At 39.5% G+C, this 22,128-nt stretch overlaps 2 protein-coding genes across 2 annotated transcripts; both read right to left on the bottom strand.

Annotated features, from left to right (window-relative positions):
* Window positions 1-784: 784 nt before the first annotated feature.
* LOC127792799 (G-type lectin S-receptor-like serine/threonine-protein kinase RLK1) lies at window positions 785-18,423 on the bottom strand. Its single transcript, XM_052323390.1, has 2 exons — window positions 17,658-18,423; window positions 785-2,758 (listed from the first exon to the last, which is right to left on the bottom strand). Exons 1-2 carry the CDS (start codon window positions 18,355-18,357, stop codon window positions 1,023-1,025), a joined length of 2,436 nt encoding a protein of 811 aa, XP_052179350.1. The 5' UTR covers window positions 18,358-18,423; the 3' UTR covers window positions 785-1,022.
* LOC127792804 (G-type lectin S-receptor-like serine/threonine-protein kinase RLK1) lies at window positions 15,750-17,798 on the bottom strand. Its single transcript, XM_052323403.1, has one exon. The coding sequence runs from the start codon at window positions 17,320-17,322 to the stop codon at window positions 15,946-15,948; it is 1,377 nt and encodes a 458-aa protein (XP_052179363.1). The 5' UTR covers window positions 17,323-17,798; the 3' UTR covers window positions 15,750-15,945.
* Window positions 18,424-22,128: the final 3,705 nt, after the last annotated feature.

The following is a 22,128-nucleotide window of genomic DNA, read 5'->3' as shown; positions in this document are numbered from 1 at the left end:
TACGACTTGAGACGTTTAATGATGTCTAGAAACTGTGATACATCATCTCACATCTTTATAGATTAATCACAGTATACATCATATGGACTTCTATCTAATTTCATTCAATTATTAAAATAACAAGAAACTAATAGAATGACTTCTTGTAAATTTGAACAACTCTTTATTCAAATAATAAACATGATTACAATTGTCAGTATACAACATGCCCAATCTAATTGGGTCTAGAGCACCTACACTAACATGAGAGAGATAGGGAGGCGTGAGGTTTGAGGGAGGGAAAGGTGTATTAGGGTTTTTTTTTATTAGGTTTTGAGTTAGGTGAGCTTTATTTGGGCTTTTGGATTTTTTTTTCCTCACTTATTAGGCCAAAAATGAGTCTCTTATAAATTAAACCCAACATTAAATTAATTTGTGTTCTAAATCTTATTAAGTGATACTAAAAATTTCCAATCTAAATAAATGTATTTAGCCACTTGAACTGAATTTAATAGAAAATAATACACTTGGCAATTTGTAAACTAATAATAACACACTGAATTGCATAATAATAAATTACAATTTTTTTTTCCTAATTGGTACATTAAGTGTGACGGAGTCCAATTCCTTTCACTACAAAACAAGGCTCAATAATTGACCGTGATAATTATATTTTAATCATTTATTCTGATATAAATAGTAATTAATTATGAAAAAATTATAAATGTATGTAAAATGACACTCGATGTTACAGAGCATGCCCCAGATTGGCATATAAGGAGTCTAGGTATATAAGTTACATTAATTATCGACAATATTCCAATCAAAATTTTATAGAGTTCATTGGTCAACATTTGATATCTTTACGAATATCAACCATACAAGGTAAACATTAGCTTACATGATTCCTTAATATCTTTAGGAATATTCTAAGGAATCACTAAAACTATAGTCAATAAAAATAACTTAAATAGAAAGACGATAGTCTTTGTAATAAGTTGCCATTAAGCAGGTAGGCTAGTAGATATAAAGCAAACTAAGGTTTAGGTGGGAAAAGAAAACGTGGTAGGACATGGAGGATGATTAACTTCAATAACTCCTTCAAGCATCTGAATAACCTTCCTCATTGAAGGTCTAAAAGATGGATCCTCTTGAATACACCAAATGGCTACCTTCACAAATCTCATCAACTTGTTCCAATCATTCAAAGCCTCCCTATCATTCTCAACCAAAGCTTCCAACTTCCCTTGCTCCAAGCAATCACTAGCCCAATCTGTCAAGATTGCTTTTTCAACTTCTCCATTTTCAAAATCCCCCACACTTCTTTGACAAGAAATGATCTCTAGCAGCAACACACCATAGCTGTAAACGTCGACCTTAGCAGTGATTGGTTTGTTGTTGAACCACTCCGAGGCCACATACCCTTTTGTCCCTCTAATGGTAGTTGCCATTGTCTTGCTCTGATTCATCATGAGAAGTTTAGCCAACCCAAAGTCTGAAATTCGAGCATTGTAATACTCATCAAGTAGTATGTTCTGAGGCTTTATATCGCAATGGATGATTTGGGTGGTGCATTCCTCATGCAAGTAAACCAGCCCTCTTGCAATCCCTAGCGCAATTTCAGTCCTAAGGTTCCAGCTAGGCTTTGGATCTCCAAATAGGAGGCTAGATAAAGTGCCATTGCTCAAAAACTCATAGACTAGCATCCGGTGTTGGCCTTCCTCACAGAATCCAAGCAGCTGAACCAGATTTTTATGATGAGTTCGGCCAATCACATTCACTTCAGTCTTGAATTCCTTCTCTTTTTGTTGAGCCACTCTGTCAAGCTTTTTCACTGCCACAACTTGTCTTGAACCACCCATTTGTACCACCCCTTTGTAGACAATGCCAAAAGCCCCCCTTCCCAATTCTTCCCCAAAACCATTTGTAGCAACATCAAGCTCTTCGTAGGTAAAACGACGGAGACTTGTTTCACTTGTGGGGAGTCCTTTCACGTTTTTCTTACGGCAGATAAAGAAAAAGCCCAAGCAGAAGGCACCAACAAATAGCAAATTGACCAAAAAAGATGTCCCCAAGAGAACGGATCCGACCACAATTGTAGGCTCCCTGTCCTTTTTTCCACGAATAGTAGGAGGTCCGGTTGTAGGATTGGATGGAGGAACATCAACTTTGCGGTACTTCAAGAAAGCCTTGCTATTAAGACTGGTATCCTTCCTTCCATTTGAAAGTGGCAGCTTCTTCTTCCAGCATTGACCAGCTCTAAGTATAGCAACAGCACAAAAACAATCTTGAAGGCAAGTGTTTCTACACTGGCTTTCAGTCGAAGGGTTCAAGTGCTCGTAGTCAGACGTTGGCCAATCAATATTTACAAGAGTCGAGAAATCATACACATTTGCTGTTGAATTGACATCTGCTTCTTCACAGCTTTGAGTGAAATTCGGGCTACAGCTGCCATACTCATCGTCTGGATCCATCAACAAAAACCCTTGTGGGCATTGGCAATTTGGCCTCTTATCATCACCGAGGCTGCAGATGTTGTTATACCCACAAGCCCCACTCCCTTCATTTCCACCAATATTAACACATATATTATCCGGCTCGGACCAAACCACACTCCAGTTTGTGTTGCCAGTACTGGAAGACCTTGGATAAGCATATTGGACGAAAACTCCATCAAAATTGAGAGTTGCTCTGTGATAATTATCACTGGCAGGGAAATCCGTTGGCCTCGGAGTGAGATCAAACCTTAGGCCATTCGTTCTCAATATGTACATATAACCTGTATCAGAGAAGATCACTTCCTTACCGGAATTGGAGGCGTTAGAGTTATCAGAAGTTTCACTTGAATAGTAATTACCATAAGCAAAATTTGAAACCATGTCTCTGGTATTAAGCAACAGATTCCCATCTTGGAAGCGAAGCTGGAATCTTCCTTGGGAGAAGTTGGTCTTCGACCGCCTGGAATACAGCACCAAGCTGGACTCCACTGTCTGCGTAGGCAGAAGGGTATCAGTCGGATATTTGAAGCTTTCCCATTGACTGAGAGAATTGCTTCCCACAAGCACAAAGTTGCCAGTATCATTCAAGAAACCGTAAGCAACTTCATTCAAAACGCCCACAGATTCCCACACTTCTTTGCCATTGGGGTCCGTGACCACCAACCCTTTATCGGAAGTGAGTTCTACCTTCGATCCGCTCGAAAAAGGAACTCCTTCATTTGCGAACCAAACAATGGTCCGATCGGGTATCTTGTAGTACCATATGGAGAGCAAGAAGAGATTGTGATCTTCAAGTTTCCTAAAACCAAAAGCAAAATAGGCCGAAGGAGAAAGCCATGGATCAGCGGCATCGGTGTTGGCTGTGATGGACTTGCCCAAGGCTATCTTGCCATTAGATTGAGCAGCAATGGACAAGGGCAGAAGGAAGAGAAGAAACAGAAGAGCATGAGCCATTGTTAGATCGATCTGATCTGATCTCGCCATGAAACCCAAGCGAAGGAGAGTATTTGAGGGGAAGGGGAAGACTAGCAAGTCAACTCGGGTACACATGAAACAGTCAAAGTTCTTGTTCCCTTGCAGCAATATGAATACGATGTTTATTATTTCTATATCTGAGTCATAACTACGGGTCCCTTACGGCTAACATTTCTCCGTAAATTATTTTATTTTTAATTATTATTATTAAACCTGATCAGTATGGTTCGTACAAGGATTATCACAACAATATTATATAAATAAATAACAGAAAATTTGGCTCACATTCATGCATTAATATATATATGCGTTTTATTACTTAAACAAATAATCACTTTGGTGTTTTCTTTTTTGAATTTTCCTTAAGTTATTTAAATTTCAAACCAATAGAAAGTGCAATTCATTTTAGAATTTATATATATATTGATGTGGCACCAATCGAAATTACTAGAATACCCCTACGCGCTGATAGTCTCACCTACCACTTGGATCACCTGAGAGACCGACACGTGGCAAGTCAACACTCCGGAGCGGAGCTCGAGAAATCCGGGCCGAACCGCAAGACCCATTTCAACTTGACTGGGATTCTCGGGAGTCGTGCCCGCTCATCTCGGGTACCCCAAAACGGGTTTGCCTATAAAAGACAAGAACTCTCGTCAGGTATATCCAAGCTCTACAGTTCTCTCATTTACTTCTACTTGCATTTACTCTATTGATTTGAGCGTCGGAGTCCACCTCGGGGGATCCTAGCCCCGGCCCTCCATTGTCTTGCAGGTTCTACACCCGAGGTCCGACATCACCAAGTCCGAGGTACCATTCCCGAGGTCCAGTCGCAGATGTGGCACGTGGTGGTCGGTCCCAAATACCATCATCATTTTTGCAGGTTCTACACCCGAGGTCCGACATCACCAAGTCCGAGGTACCATTCCCGAGGTCCAGTCGCAGAGGTGGCACGTGGTGGTCGGTCCCAAATACCATCATCATTTGGCGCCCACCGTGGGGCCGACGTCCAAACTCACTAGCCTTTTCATTCCCTACCTCGCGCTTCGAACTTCAATTCCTCACCTCAGACCTCGGTCTTTCCGCGAGTGTCAAACGACTTTCGCTCCTTGTCATAACTAACCACATGGCTCCCCGAAGAGACGTGACTCGCAGCCAGGTCGGAACCAATCTAGAAGCCCCGCAACAAGGAGAGAATCCACCACCTCCAGCCAATCCCATGCCGGAGGACCGACTCACCAGGTTGGAAAACTAGGTCCAACAGCTAACTAAGTTGTTGACTGGTTATCTACACCAGACTGAACAGCATCGTTCGCATGTGCCCTCTCAGCGGGCGGAGCATCAGTCACCTCCTCCTGCTCGAGAGCCTCGTCAATCCCGCCAGACGGGTTAGGAAATCCACTCATCTGAGGCGGCAGGATCCACTTCTGCCCCCTCGCGAGAAAGAGGGACTTCGCAGGAGAGACGATTGCGTTTCCTAGAGAAGCAAGTCCAGGAACTCAAGAAGGGAAAGGAAGAGCTACTCCACCTCGGCTCTAACCAACCCTTGAGTAAGGACATCATGGCAGAGGTTCCACCGGAAAGGTTTCGTATCCCCTCCATCAAGCTCTATGACGGAAGCACAAATCCCTATGACCACGTCGAGCTTTTCTCCTCTCACATGCTGGTGCAATCGGGGTCGGACGCGATGTGGTGCCGGGCATTTTCGACCACTTCGGGAGGACATGCCTGGACCTGGTACTCCTGCCTTCCCCATCATTCCATCAACCGCTGGGAAGAGATGAAGACCTGTTTCTTAGCCCACTACGCTCCTTTGAAGCGCCACCGAAAGTCTTCCATGGCTCTGGTAAGCATCAAGCAAAACCAGGGTGAATCCCTAAGGGATTTCATGGCGAGGTTCAACGAGGAGGCATTGTGTATCGACGAGTTCGACCAGCGGATCGCAATGGTGGCTCTTCAGAATAGCTTGAGAGCTGGGCCATTTGCTCAGTCCTTGGCCAAGACTCCACCTCGTACTTTCACAGAGGCCTTGGCCCGGGCTAATAAGTACATTAATGCTGAAGAGGTGATGAAGGTGAAGCAGGCGGAACAACATGAAAGGAAGGAAAGAGAAAAGGAGAAGAAAAAGCCAGTGGTGGAGCAGAAGACGGACTATCGCCTCTCCCGAGCTTCAGATCGCCCGAGTTTCGGGGGTGCACGTGAAAGCCCGATGAGTTATACTCCTCTCAACACCAGTCGAGCCGAGATTCTACTGGTATTGGAGGATAAGGATTATTTGCGGCATCCTCCACCGCTGAGGTCTCCACCTAACACTCGAAGCAAAAGGAAGTATTGCCGATTCCACAGCGACCATGGTCATGTTACAGAGGACTGCATCCAGTTAAAAGAAGAGATTCAAGAGCTTATCAGCCGGGTTACCTCCGAGATTTCGTTGGCCAAGAAGGCGTGAGTTCGGGTAGAGTTGAGTCCAAGTCGGATAATAGGAGAATGTCTCCTACATGGGATCGCTTTCGAGAGCGAAGTTGGACATCGTCTCGGAGAGAAGGAAAATAGCCCGCTGGGGATGGATGAGCTCCGGAACCTGTTGCAAATTCGGAAAGCTGCGTGTAATTAGCGCATTGCTAGGTACTATAACTGATGAGTCCACGCTAGGAGTTTCATGCCTTGAGATCTTATATTGTGACGGTTCGACGTGAGTCATCCTCGAGACGCGAATAAACTAACTCCGAATTGGGATGGATCGTACCGGGTGGTAGAATCCTTAAGTCCGAGAGGCATATCGACTAGAAGACATGGAAGGCAAGTCCTTGAAGCATACCTGGAATGTCCAAAACTTAAGGAAGTTTTTTCAATGAGGAAGGGAATTCCTCGAACCTTTTTGTACTCTTTTTTACGACTAATGGCAAGACTTCGGATTCTCTCCATCTAACAGCAATCTCACAAAGGCCAACACTTCGCCAAAGAAAAATCCAAGGGTCACGAGCCCTAGGCCGTCCCCAAAGGTGGACTAATGGCCACGAAAGAACTCTAGCCTAACACCCTCCTCCGTGAGGGAGTGGCTAAAATCCAAGGGTCACGAGACCTAGGCCGTCCCCAAAGGTGGACTAATGGTCACGGAAGAACTCTAGCCTAACACCCTCCTCCGTGAGGGAGTGGCTAAAATCCAAGGGTCACGAGCCCTAGGCCGTCCCCAAAGGTGGACTAATGGCCACGGAAGAACTTTAGACTAACACCCTCATCTGTGAGGGAGTGGCTAAAATCCAAGGGTCACGAGCCCTAGGCCGTCCCCAAAGGTGGACTAATGGCCAGGGAAGAACTCTAGCCTAACACCCTTCTCCGTGAGGGAATGGCTAAAATCCAAGGGTCACGAGCCCTAGGCCGTCCCCAAAGGTGGACTAATGGCCACGGAAGAACTCTAGCCTAACACTCTCCTCCGTGAGGGAGTGGTTAAAATCCAAGGGTCACGAGCCCTAGGCCGTCCCCAAATGTGGACTAATGGTCACGGAAGAACTCTAGCCTAACACCCTTCTCCGTGAGGGAGTGGCTAAAATCCAAGGGTCACGAGCCCTAGGCCGTCCCCAAAGGTGGACTAAGGGCCAAGGAAAAATTCTAGCCTAACACCCTCCTCCGTGAGGGAATGGCTAATATTCAAGGGTCAAGAGCCCTAGGCTGTCCCCAAGACGAAGGTGGACTAATGGCCGGAAGAAACTCAACACCCTCCTCCGCGAGAGAGTGGCGACAATCCAAGGGTCAAGAGCCCTAGGCTGTCCCCAAGACGAAGGTGGACTAATGGCCGGAAGAAACTCAACACCCTCCTCCGCGAGAGAGTGGCGACAATCCAAGGGTCAAGAGCCCTAGGCTGTCCCCAAGACGAAGGTGGACTAATGGCCGGAAGAAACTCAACACCCTCCTCCGCGAGAGAGTGGCGACAATCCAAGGGTCAAGAGCCCTAGGCTGTCCCCAAGACAAAGGTGGACTAATGGCCGGAAGAAACTCAACACCCTCCTTCGCGTGAGAGTGGCGACAATCCAAGGGTCAAGAGCCCTAGGCTGTCCCCAAGACGAAGGTGGACTAGTGGCCGGAAGAAACTCAACACCCTCATTCGCGTGGGAGTGGCGACAATCCAAGGATCAAGAGCCCTGGACCGTTCTCGAATTAAAGAAATGTAGAAGGTCAGGGAAGGAAAACCACAACCGAGCACAAGCTAAAAGAAGCTCAATAGGCGCGGTTTAGCTTGGGAAATCTCGAGTCACACCTGCGACAAAGAAAGGCCAAAGAAACGGGTCTGTCAAATTAAGCCTTATTTTAAAGCCTATTTTGTTATTATTAACAAAATATGATAATAATAATAATAATAATAATAATGAGGAGTCGGGAAAGCCCGAGGGTCGACCATGGCCGACCCAATGCTCACCCATATATATATATTTATATATATATATCATATATGTATATTTAAAAAAAATTATTAATTAAAAATAAATAAAAGGGCAAAAGCCCAAGGGTCGGCCATGGATGACCCATGGGAGCCCATTTATAAATATATATATGTATATATATATTATTAAAATATATAAAAAAAAAAGGGCAAAAGTCCCAAGGGTCGGCCATGGCCGACCCATGGACGCCCATATATGTATGTATGTATGTATATATATATATATAAATTAGATGTTAAAAAAAAAATGCAGAAAGAAGAAGTTGGAGAGGGGGTCGGCCATGGCCGATGCGGCCAGGGCCGAGCCCCCGGGCCCTGGCCGACCTTGACCAGGCCGAGCCAAGCGCTCGGCCGTGGCCGAGGAGCTCGGCCTCGCCGAGATCTGGCGAGGCCGAGCATGGCCAACCTCGGCCGCTGCCGAGGTCAGGCCAGGCCAGGCCGACCTCGGCCATGGCCGAGGCGGCCTGGCCAAGTCGACCTCGGCCAGGCAGAGGCGTCTGGCCGAGGGAAAGTTTAATTTTTAAAAAAATAAAAAAATAAATAAAAACAAAGAGGGAGCATAATGCAAAAAAAAATAAACAAATAACAAGTAAGAAAAAATAAAAGCAAATGAGGACGGGAAAGACTAACCTCGAGAAGTTGAATACTTGTCTTGAAATAATAATTGTGGGGTGGGGCCTTAGGGCTTATATAGAGGGGACCCGAAAAAAAAAAAAAAAAAAAAGAATTCAAAAGGACAATGTTTCCCTCCAACGAATTTTTCCCTCCAACCGAGGACCCCCTATAATTTCAAGGTAGTAAATGAGGTTTTTAAGCACTAATCTCAAGTTTAAAAACACTCTCATGCGTCTTGGGAAAAATCAACAGTCAAGTAACCTACTCCTCGACCCAGCATGATTTTTAGCTCGGCTCAAGGAGTGGGGGGCAAGTGATGTGGCACTAACCGAAATTACTAGAATACCCCTACGCGCTGATAGTCTCACCTACCACTTGGATCACCTGAGAGACCGACACGTGGCAAGTCAACACTCCGGAGCGGAGCCCGAGAAATCCGGGCCGAACCGCAAGACCCGTTTCAACTTGACTGGGATTCTCGAGAGTCGTGCCCGCTCATCTCGGGTACCCCAAAACGGGTTTGCCTATAAAAGACAAGGACTCTCGTCAGGTATATCCAAGCTCTACAGCTCTCTCATTTACTTCTACTTGCATTTACTCTATTGATTTGAGCGTCGGAGTCTACCCCGGGGGATCCTAGCCCCAGCCCTCCATTGTCTTGCAGGTTCTACACCCGAGGTCCGACATCACCAAGTCCGAGGTACCATTCCCAAGGTCCAGTCGCAGATGTGGCACGTAGTGGTCGGTCCCAAATACCATCATCATTTTTGCAGGTTCTACACCCGAGGTCCGACATCACCAACTCTGAGGTACCATTCCCGAGGTCCAGTCGCAGAGGTGACACGTGGTGGTCGGTCTCAAATACCATCATCATATATCAATATTCCTTACAAATCAAACCGTTAAGAAAAATAGTAGTGAACTTGAAGGAGAAATTTGGGTGCGTGGAAATTTGGGAACTTGAGGAGGACCGAGAAGAATAGTAGAAAATTCCAAGCAAAATAACGGTGGGGGGTGGGGACACAATAAACCTCTAGCTACCTCAAGCTTTGTAATAATCATAGTGGGGACACCATAAACGTACTACCAACTCTAATAATAATCATACACGCCACTCGATGGTATACTTTTCTTCTTGGAACATTTCTCCCCCATTGCCACGGCAAAATATCATTCGCGATGCGGAAAATTAATAGTAGCTTTTGCTTACCGTAGTTTGTGGTAAAATTGGCTGTTTTTAAACTTTTAGAGTTTTACTTTCTAATAAAATATATTAAGATTTAAAAAATTTTAAAATAATTTCATTATCGTTCAAATATAATAATATTTTTTTTTATAATAAAAAATATTGTTATCAATCAAAGGATGCAAAGAAATTCTCTCGTAAATATTTCGATAGTTAAATCAGATAATGAAAATAATGAAAACTTGAATCTCATATTGAAACTAATATTAGAAACGTACCTTACTAAAATGAGCGCTTCTATATTTATAGAGCATGGAGGTTTTATAAATCTCATATAATTAATATTCTTACATATAATGTCTATTTTGACATTTTAAAATTCATAAAATTACAATTTTATAGATAAAGCTTATTTTGATATTCTGAGACTTGTTTAGGATTATAATTCCTTATAAGTGATGTTTATTCTTTTTATGGTGTCTTTTGAGAGATTTTCAAACGTCAAAGTTATTCAATTTGCATGTTTTGCGGGATCCTTTCCCTCGAGATTTTGGAAAAATTACACATTTTTAGCCCAAAAAATTATTTTGAATTTTTAGTCTTTTTTGGTCTTTTAATAGAATTTGTCTATGACCTAACAATTATTCTCCACTCTTTCATTCAAATTTTTCAAAAAGAATAATAGAGGACTATGTCATGGTTTGTCCATATTTCTCTTATATTTCTCTTTTCTAAGACTGTTTTCATGCTTGCACTTCAATTTTTGGATTGTTTTCACACTTTTTATTTCTCTAGTTTTCATATTTATCGCTTTTGATTTTGGTTTATCCTAGATCATTCTTGCACTTTGGCATTTTCAATTTTTCAATCCGGTTACATGTATTTTGCACTTATGATGCTAGTTTTTCCCTAAATAATTCTCACAATCTTTTGCGTTTCTAATTCTTGATCATTCTCACGTTTTTTGACATTTTTTATTCTGGATCATCCTCATGCTTTTTGGCATTTCTAATTCCATATCATTCTCATATTTTTTGCACTTTATTTTTTATATCATTCTCATGCTCTTTGCATTTCTAATGTCAGATCATTCTCACATTTTTTGCATTTTTGATTCTAGATTATTCTCACATTTTTTGGCATTTTTTTATTCTAGATCATTCTCATATTTTTTGTGTTTTTTATTTTGGATCATTCTCACACTTTTTGCACTTCTAATTCTATATCATTTTCATACTTTTTGCGCTTTCAGTTTTTGGAACCTTGAAAATATATAAGATCAAAGAATCTTGATAGGTTTATTTTTTAATATGCTCTATCTATTAATGTTCTCATTTTTTAGATTGCTAAGATTGTCTTTCTCATATGTGTTAAAACTGTTTTATCCATATGTCTTTAGGATATCCTAAAGATAATGCATAACTGTTATGTAAAGGTCATCATATTCTAAGTAATCAAAATATGTGACAACATTACTCACAATTTAAGAATAATGTGTTATATATTTCATATCTGATGTTTAAGTGTCAAAACATAAAGATTTTTGTTTAACCATATACTCAGGGGATGGTTCTTGAGTTTTGATGCGGTTATCTTAAATTTCCCATATGATATTTTAGTATCAAATTCTTAAGGTTCTCAATGTTGTAAAATTTAATAGAAAAATACTTAAAAAGCTTATAATTTGATATAATTGTATAGTAATGGCACCAAAACCTATGAAGAGGTGAATTATGTTATTTTTAAAGGTATGATTGAACTTGAAAACTCTTTGATGAATAATAAAAATTCTAATGCAAATGAAAATAAATGCAGATTTGCTTAGCACAAGAAAAGAAATTAAAAATAAAAGTAAAAGAGGGACATACTCAATTTATAGTGGTTCAACCAAATGGCCCAATCCACTCTCTTACCTTCTTACTAAACAATTTAAAACTTCATTATTATCTCCTATTTGATCACAAGTAATCTCTCTAGTCCCCAAGACTAGGAATTACAATTCTCCTACAAATAATGTAGGTCTTCTAATATACTTGCTAGAAATTACAAAAGATTTTACAGAAATGAGATTCTAAGAGATAAGTCTCTTAGTTATAAAATTTCTCAAGAAAAAAATACAAGCCTTGAAATGATAAAATACAAATGATGAACAAAGCTTTTAAGAAAAAATTTCACAACACTTGAGCACAAGAGAGTAAAGGAACACTTAATTCTTGCAATTAATTCTTCTAACCCCATAAATATTGCACTAGCCATATATTTATAATTGTAGATGAGAACTTTCAAAAATATGGCCGTTGATGGTAGTTGGAGTGCATTTAAAGTGCTCTGGAACTAGCCATTGGATATTTATACTACAAAAATGGTTGACAAATTCAAAAAATCAGTCGACAAATTAGTCCAAAAATTTGAAAAACGATCGACACTTGGAGCAAAATTGGTTGGCATTATCAAAAAGGGTCGACCGATTTACTTCCAGACCGAGAGCTTAAAAATGATCGATCAATAGAAAGGACAAAATGAACCAAAATGGTCTACAATTCCTTAAAATCAATTAACAATTTGTCCTTTGCCCACTGGTATGTTACCATTAGATTGAGCATCAATGGACAAAGGCAGAAGGAAGAGAAGAATCAGAAGAGCATGAGCCATTGTTAGATCGATCTGATCTGATCTGGTCTCGCCATGAAACCCAAGCGAAGAAGAGTATTTGAGGGGAATGGGAAGACTTGCAAGTCAACTCGGGTACATATGAAACAGTCAAAGTTCTTGTTCCCTTACAGCAATACGAATACGATGTTTATTATTTCTATATCGATGAGTCATAACGACGGGTCCCTTACGGCTAACATTTCTCTGTAAATTATTTTATTTTTAATTATTATTAAACCTCATCAGTATGGTTCATATTTCGTCTAGATTCTGGGTACTAATTATTAACCCAAAAAGCCGGCGCGTTTTGTCAAAGACGTGTCAATTGTAAGCACCTTAAAAAGAAGTGACGTGTTTTTTCTATTTTTTTTTTTTTGCAAGTTTTTTTATACAAAGATTATCCCAACAATAATATATAAAGAAATAAAAGAAAATTTGACTCAAATTAATCACATTCATGCATTAATATATATATATATGTTTAATTATTTAAAATAGAGGACCAAGAAGAATAGTAGTGCTGAGTAAGGGGAGAAGAAGCCCGAGCAAAATAATGGTGGGGGTGGGGATACCATAGACCTTTTATCTCACGCTTTTAATAAGAAAAAATGTTATTTGTATAGAAAGGGATTAGAGAAAGATTTATCAAAAAATAAAATATTAATATTTTTTAAAATTTTTTGTTCTTCTCTATTGTCGAAATTTCACCCATTCTCTCTCTCTCACACACACACACACTTTCTCTTTCTCTCTCTCTCACTTACCCACAGTCGCCCAAACTTCACCCATTCTCTCTCTTCTCTCTTATCCATAGCTTTGAGCTAAGAACGGACCACCATTATCGTCGTCACCCTCGCCACCGCTGCTTGCACTATTGTTGCCCACACTTGGCCGACCTCGGCCTTGAGAGAGAAAATCGCTATCGTTGTCACCCATTGTCTCCTTTGTAAACTCCACTTGCACCGTTGTCTCCCCTATCGCCACTGCTCCAGTCGCACCCTCACTCACTAGTCACATAAACCCACCACTATTGAAAATTCAAGCTTAGATCTAAGGAGATTCAATAATTGGATCTTGTTAGTTTTTTGGTATGTGGATCAAAAAGGATAAGGGTATTAAATGGTTGCCTCTGATAGCTGAAAACCACAGACCACGCTAGCCAGTTGTGATTGCTAGTCCATTTTTCAATTCTGATCAAACATTAAAAATTATATCTATAAAAATTCAACTGTTAAATCTAACTCGCTTTTATGTATATTAAACCTCCTTGATTTGGTGTTTCTAATGGTAAGCTCTGATCGTCGGAATCTTAGCCAACGGTGGTCGCCAGTGGCTAGTAGTGGCAACAATTATGGTTGGTTTAGACTGTTTTTACATGTACATACATATCTTTATATAAAATTTTCTTTTTTCTTCTTTAGTTTTTTTATTTTCTTCCGTTATTTTTTTTTTTTATGTGGTGATGATGATCAAACCTTGGTATGTAGGCTCATTTGAGATCCTAAAGCAGGTCGGGAACATTGCTTACTAGATGGCTTTACCACCAGAACTTTCAGCAGTACATGATGTTTTCCATGTATTGATACTCAGAAAGTATGTCCTTGACCCAGCCCATGTAGTGAAATATCAACCGTTGGATCTTCAGTAGGACATGAGATAGGAAGAGGCACCAATATGTATTATAGCTTAAAAAGTACATAGACCTTGCAATAAAGAAATACCGTTGGTCAAGATATTATGACAACATCACTCAGTCGAAGAGGCAACTTGGGAACGTGAGGACGAGATGCGATCTAAGTATCCTTAACTATTTGATGATGAGAACTAAGGTAAGTTTTGAGGATGAAAATTCTTTTAAGAGGGAAGATTGTAACATCAAAAACCATCATTGGTGACCGTTAAACATAATCCAAGGGGCAATAATAATAATAATAATTTGAGTTATAATAGTTTACAGACCCAAACGTCACTTTTTTCATAGTTTGGAGAGCAAAATGAAAAGTTTAGATAGTCTAGATTTTAGCCCTATCATGACACACGAATTTCTAGAATATTCTTAGGGATTCTTTGATTTTATGGATATGAATAAATTGATATGATATGATTTAAAATATTTCTAATTGATAAGAAATAAGGTAATATTTGAATTCATCTTAGAATATTCTTGGAGATTCGTTAATTTTATGGATATGAATGAATTGATATGATATTATATGATTTAAATTTTTTCTAATTGATAAGAGATAATATAAGATTTAAATTCATCTTATGGAAATGAAGATATTTGATTGGGATCTTCACCAAATAGGATTCATGGAAAACAAGACTCTGGCACTATAAATATGGCTTTCACACTTCATAATTCTTCACTTCTCCTCTCCATAGTTGGGTTGACCCTCTCCCATTCTTTTCTTTGTTACTCTCTTATTCCTTTCTTACTATAAGCAAGACAATAAGGTGTGAAGGTTTTGATTAGGAGAATCTTTTTTATTCCAATCAAATTAAAGGTAATATCTTCGTGTTTAAATAAATTCATGAAATTAAGTTTTATGGTCCCTCATGTCATGATTATATGTAAGTTTCAAGACCAAAGTTTAATACCTATGCACGAAGGTTCTTTCCCTCACAAGTTGGTAGAATCTATCATGAAGTTCAAATTTCCTCATATTTAAATACAATTAATATATCATTTGTTCTTATTGAAATTTATCTCACCCTCTTATGTTTCTCCCCCCCCCCCCCTCAGGTGGCTATGAATTAGAAGGTTGGAGTATGGATTAGGTGCCTGATGGTATTTTTAAAAGGATTTCAAGAATTTAATTTTAGTTTTTTTAGAATATCTATTAGATAAACCAATTCAAGTTTTTTTTTTTTTTTCTCTTATTTTTATTGAAATAAAGTTTTTCAATAATAAACTCTAAATTTTATATGAATGCTATAAAGCATGATTTGAAATTTTATTTAAGTTTATGAAAATTTGATTCTCGATTTATGTCCTGGGCATCGCACCATCTTCCTAAGTTCGAAGCTTACTAGGATTAGTATTGATCACTGGACTTTTGGGAAGGGATTTTCTAGTTGCAATTGTCTTTATCCATTAATTATAGGAAAGAATCCTCGAGAATTATATAAGTCAAATCCTTTGTTAGACTTGTTTGTCTTCGAGTCAGTGAAAGACCCTTTTAAGCTTGGACGGAGTTTAGCCTAGGTGGCAAAGTGATGCTTAATTTGGTGCAAATGGTTTTGCAAGGTTGAGCGAAGCAAAGCCTAAATGGCAATACTAGCCCGAGCATGCCCTAGATTGGCATATGGGGAGTGTAGGTATTTAAGTTACATTAATTATCGACAATATTCCTATCAAAATTTTATGTAGTCCATTGGCCAACAATTGATATTTGTCCTCCACAAAATTATTGCAAACAACTTTTGATCAACCATACAAGGTAAAACATTAGCTTACATGATTCCTTAATATCTTTAAGAATATTCTAAGGAATCACTAAAACTGTATTCAATGAAAATAACATAATTAGAAAGAGGATAGTCTTTGTAATAAGTTGCCATTAAGCTGGTAGTCTAGTAGATATAAAGCAAACTAAGGTTTAGGAGGGAAAAGAATACGTGGTAGGACATGGAGGATGATTAACTTCAATAACTCCTTCAAGCATCTGAATAACCTTCCTCATTGAAGGTCTAAAAGAAGGATCCTCTTGAATGCACCAAATGGCTACCATCACAAATCTCATCAACTTGTTCCGATCATTCAAAGCCTCCCTATCATTCTCAACCAAAGCTTCCAACTTCCCTTGCTCCAAGCAATCACTAGCCCAATCTGTCAAGATTGCTTTTTCAACTTCTCCATTTTCAAAATCCCCCACGCTTCTTTGACAAGAAATGATCTCTAGCAGCAACACACCATAGCTGTAAACGTCAACCATGGCAGTGATTGGTTTGTTGTTGAACCACTCCGAGGCCACATACCCTTTTGTCCCTCTAATGGTACTTGCCATTGTCTTGCTCTGATTCATCCTGAGAAGTTTAGCCAACCCAAAGTCTGAAATTCGAGCATTGTAATACTCATCAAGGAGTACGTTCTGAGGCTTTATATCGCAATGGATGATTTGGGTGGTGCATTCTTCATGCAAGTAAACCAGCCCTCTTGCAATCCCTACCGCAATTTCAGTCCTAAGGTTCCAGCTAGGCTTTGGATCTCCAAATAGGAAGCTAGATAAAGTGCCATTGGTCAAAAACTCATAGACTAGCATCCGGTGTTGGCCTTCCTCACAGAATCCAAGCAGCGGAACCAGATTTTTATGATGAGTTCGGCCAATCACATTCACTTCAGTCTTGAATTCCTTCTCTTTTTGTTGAGCCACTCCATCAAGCTTTTTCACTGCCACAACTTGTCTTGAACCACCCATTTCTACCACCCCTTTGTAGACAATGCCAAAAGCCCCCCTTCCTAATTCTTCCCCAAAACCATTTGTAGCAACATCAAGCTCTTTGTAGGTAAATCTACGGAGACTTGTTTCACTTGTGGGGAGTTCTTTCACGATTTTCTTACGGTAGATAAAGAAAATGCCCAAGCACAAGGCGCCAACAAATACCAAGAGAACGGATCCTACCACAATTATAGACTTCCTTTTCTTTTTTTTACGAATAGTAGGAGGTCCGGTTGTAGGATTGGATGGATGAACATCAACTTTGCGGTACTTCAAGAAAGCCTTGCTATTAAGTCTGCTATCATTCCTTCCATTTGAAAGTGGCAGCTTCTTCTTCCAGCATTGACCAGCTCTAAGTATAGCAACAGCACAAAGACAATCTTGAAGGCAAGTGTTTCTACACTGGGTTTCAGTCGAAGGGTTCAAGTGCTCGTAATCAGACAATGGCCAATCAATATCTACAAGAGTCGTGAGATCATACACATCTGCTGCTGAATTGACATCTGCTTTTCCACAGCTTTGAGTGAAATTCGGCATACAGTTTCCATACTAATCGTCTGGATCCACGAACGAAAACCCTAGCGGGCACTGGCATGTTGGCCTCTTATCATCACTGAGGATGCAGATGTTGTTGAACCCACAAGCCACCCTCCCTCCATTTCCAACAATAGACAAACATATATTATCTGGCTCGGACCAAACCATATTCCAGTTTGCGTAGCCAGTACTGGAAGACCTTGGATAAGCATATTGGACGAAAACTCCATCAAAATTGAGAGTTGCTCTGTGATAATAATCACTGGCAGGGAAATCCGTTGGCCTCGGAGTGAGATCAAACCTTAGGCCATTCCCTCTCAATATGTACATATAACCTGTATCAGAGAAGATCACTTGCTGACCGGAATTGGAGGCGTTAGAGGTATCAGAAGTTTCACTTGAATAGTAATTATCATAAGCAAAATTTGAAACCATTTCTCTGGCATTAAGCAACAGATTTCCATCTTCGAAGCGAAGCTGGAATCTTCCTTGGGAGAAGTTGGTCTCCGACCACCTGGAATACAGCTCCAAGCCGGACTTCATTGTCTGCGTAGGCAGAAGGGTATCAGTAGGATATGTGAAGCTTTCCCATTTACTGAGAGAATCGTTTCCCAGAAGCACAAAGTTGCCAGTATCATTCAGGAAACCATAAACAACTTCATTCGAAACGCCAGATTCCCACACTTCTTTGCCATTAGGGTCCGTGACTACCAACCCTTTACCGGAAGTGAGTTCTACTTTCGACCCGCTCGAAAAAGGAACTCCTTCATTTGCAAACCAAACAACGGTCCGATGGCGAATCTTGTAGTACCATATGGAGAGCAAGAAGAGATTGGGATCTTCAAGTTGACTAAACCCAAAAGCAAAATCGGCTGAAGGAGAAAGCCATGGATCAGCGGCATTGGTGTTGGCTGTGATGGAGTAGCCCACGGGTATGTTACCATTAGATTGAGCAGCAATGAACAAAGGCAGAAGGAAGAGAAGAAACAGAAGAGCATGAGCCATTGTTAGATCGATCTGATCTGATCTCGCCATGAAACCCAAGCGAAGAAGAGTATTTGAGGGGAAGGGGAAGACTTGCAAGTCAACTCGGGTGCATATGAAACAGTCAAAGTTCTTGTTCTCCAGCAATATGAATACGATGTTTATTATTTCTATATCTATGATTCATACCTACGGGTCCCTTACGGCTAACATTTCTCTGTAAATTATTTTATTTTTAATTATTATTAAACCTTAAGTTCCATAAAGGTAAAATCCCCCATTATTATTAAACCTGATCAGTATGGTTCCTATTTCGTCTAGATTTTGGGTTCTAATTGTTAACCCAGATATAATTAGTACCCAACAAAAAATAAAGAAAAAACACGTCACGTTTAGCTGTAAAGAAGTGACGTGTTTTTTCTTTATTTTTTTAAAAGTTTTTATATACAAGAATTATCACAACAATATTATATAAAGAAATAAGAGAAAATTTGGCTTAAATTAGTCACATTCATGCATTAATATATATATATATATGTTTTATTACTTAAACAAATAATCACTTTGGTGTTTTCTATTTAGAATTTTCCTTAATTTTTTTGAAAAAAGAAAAAAAAATATATCAATATCCCTTAAACATCAAACCGTGAAGAAAATGAGTAGTGAAATTGAGGGTCAAGTTTGGGTGGTGCGTGGAAGGAATGGAGGACCAAAGAAGAGTAGTAGCAGTGGAATGGTGTAATACCCGGGAATAGTTTGAGGTTATAAATAATATTTGATGAAGGGTATAAATAGAATTTGCAAAAAAAATGAGACTATAGGGTACACTAATGCAACTTTGGACGATCGAATTAGTTAGAGGGAGTACCCTGGACCCTAAATAGCCAAGGAAAATGGTATAGTATCGACAAGTAATACGATTTATGATTTTAGGCATCAGAAGAAGTTAGATCGGAAACGATTCCCGGTACAGCTAAAAAGGCAATTGTGATTTAGGCTGAAATATCGAATTATCATACGGAACATCCGGGAAGTCAATGGAACCCCGAGGAAGTTCATATTTGGCATGTAGAGTAACCCTTCAGTAGTTTTTGGAAGAAACAAAAGGGTTTGTAGCCAAAATGAAGATTCGGGCCTAAGTGCAATTTTTTGAAATTGACAGAGGGAGGTTGAAACGATATTTTTTCAAAATTTTCAAGGAAATGTTTTAGTATATTTCAAAGGGTTATAAAGGTCTTTAAAGAGAAGTTCAGTTTTTGAGTCAGGGGCAAAATCGTAATTTTTGAGGTTCGGGTAAAAGTGTAATTTACCCAAAAATCATGAGCATTAGCGTAATTAGTCCTTTCTTCAAGGACTAAAATGCAATTAAAAATTGGCTTAGGGACCATGTTGAAAAGGGTCTAAGTGCAATTATCCAAAAGTTCGGTCCAAAGTATAATTATTGAAACCTTTTTACTATGGCCATTTGGGAGATTTAGGAAAACCATCATAAATGATTTTGGAGATAAGAATGAAGTCTCGTGATAACATTATAGATAAGATAAAGCCTTATGATGACCTTAAAGATAAGATAAAGGCTCATGATGACGTTAGAGATAAGATGAAAACTCATGGTGACTTTAAGGATAAGATTTGATTGGATAATATAAGATTTGATTGGATAATATAAGATTTGGATAAGTTAAGATTTGGATAAGATTTTGTTAGATATGATTTGATTTGGATAAAGATTTGATTTGAATAAGATTTGATTCGGATAATAATGATTGCATAAAATCTTAGAAGATTTTGGAATGATTATATAAAATCTTAGAAGATTTAGAATGATTGCAGAAGATCTTAAAAGATTTATAATAATTTTAGAAGATCTTACAAGATTTTGGAATGATTGCAAAAGATATTAGAAGATTTGGAATTATTATAGAAAATCTTAGAAGATTTACAATGATTGTAGAAAATCTTAGAAGATTTGGAATGATTGGAAAAGATTTTGAAAAATTTGAAATGATTTCAGAATATATATTTCTTGGTGGCTAAGTTTCCAAAACCTATAAATAGGGGTTCATGGCTAAGGATTCTCTCATTCGAAATTGTGAGAAGTTCGTGCTAGACAAGAGTGTTTCGGGTTTAGTGGATAAAGGGCTTTCCAAGTATACGCGAAGCATCACACGCGCAGAGCACTTGGGCAGGGTGTGAGGACGTGTAAGGAGGTGGTTTGGTTAAAAGACTTGAGGAGTTGCACGAAAATTGAGGTTGGGCACAAGATTTGAGGTGTTCTGAGTTTCGTTCAAAGTGAGTGTTCTACCTGAAAACTTGGTTTTAAGTTGTGAGTTTTCTACCTGAAAACTTGATTTTAAGTTGTGAGTGTTCGCCCCCAAAACTTGATTTATTGTGCTTGTTGTGTCTGAACATATGTGTGATTTCATGCAAAATGATTTTGTGCATTAAAATGGTAACCGGTGACGGTTGGTTTTTATGAGAGAGGTTCATCCCTAAACATTTTGAACTGGTGCATTGTATTTTATAAAATGTTGTTTATAGGATGCATTGAATTGTGAAATATGGCATTGTCTTGAGTTTTGTGTGTACGTACGGAATGTCATCCTAAGATGTTGTTTGGATAGTGTAGCCATAATTCTCTAATGGCGTGACAGAATAATAGGGGTATCTGATGCTGGTGTGCATGTCAGGATAGCCGCCTTGGTTTCTGTGCCAGACCGTTTGGTTAGGGAAGTTGCACTAGGACGACTAGGTGGTCCATACTGTGTTGTTCATGTGGGATGTCAGCCTAGGATGTTGTCTGGATAGTGTAGCCGTAATTCTCCAAGGGCATGACGGAATAATAGGGGTATCTGATGCTGGTTAGCATGTCAGGATAGCTGCCTTGATTTCCGTGCCAGGCCGTTTGGCCAGGAAAGTTGCACTAGGATGACTAGGTGGTCCATGTGAAATTTTGGAGTTAGGATTGTATGGTGGTTCCTGGATGCTTAAGGTGAAAACGTATTCTGGTGAGATGCGTTGGTAGCCCCATTTAAGCTAGAATCGCATCGCGTCGTCGTGTCCTCAAGTCGGTATGTTGGCATAGCTTTTAGAGAGATTGCTCTTTTCCCGTGATAGGGTTAAGCGCTGGGGATTCTCTTGGCTTAGGGCTTACCGGATGTATTGGTTTATTTCATGTCTTGCATTCATTTATGAAAAAATGTGATTTTGAACTCTCACTTAGATGATTCATTATCTAATTTGGACTATGTCCCTAGAATATTCAAATGTTTCAGATGAAGGCAGCGGTGTGAAAGAAAAGGGGATTGCCGAGGAATAACGGCGATTAGTGAATAGTTTATTTTATGTCATTTTCAGTTATGTTGTTTATTTTAAAACATCATGTAAACGTTGGCTCAGCTTTATATTATAAATAAAGTAGTTTTGGTTATGACCTGTTAAGGTTTCGATCTAGTTTCCGTATTCGTGTTGGTAAACCTGTCTTAGTTTATTGATGGTTCATAATTGATATACTGAGAAGGTGTAATGGGATCTTCGGAGAATGGTGTTTGTGTTGGGTTTCTGTGGTTTTATTTGAAAAAAAATTTATATCACCGAAATCTTACGCCCTCCCAAGAATTGAGGTGTTACAAATGGAGAACCAAAGAAGAATAGTAGCAATGGGTGACCGGAGATGAATTCCAAGCAAAATAGTGGAATCATTCCTCGCCACTGCCTCGCTAAAATATCATCCGTAATGCGGAAAATTAATGGTACCTTACAGCTACCAAAAACTATGAATACATACATATATATATATATATACACGCAGTTTTACTTTTA

Source organism: Diospyros lotus, chromosome 1 (genome assembly GCF_014633365.1).
Source record: "Diospyros lotus cultivar Yz01 chromosome 1, ASM1463336v1, whole genome shotgun sequence".
NCBI classification, from domain to species: domain Eukaryota; kingdom Viridiplantae; phylum Streptophyta; class Magnoliopsida; order Ericales; family Ebenaceae; genus Diospyros; species Diospyros lotus.
This window is presented reverse-complemented; position numbering and strand designations above follow the sequence as displayed.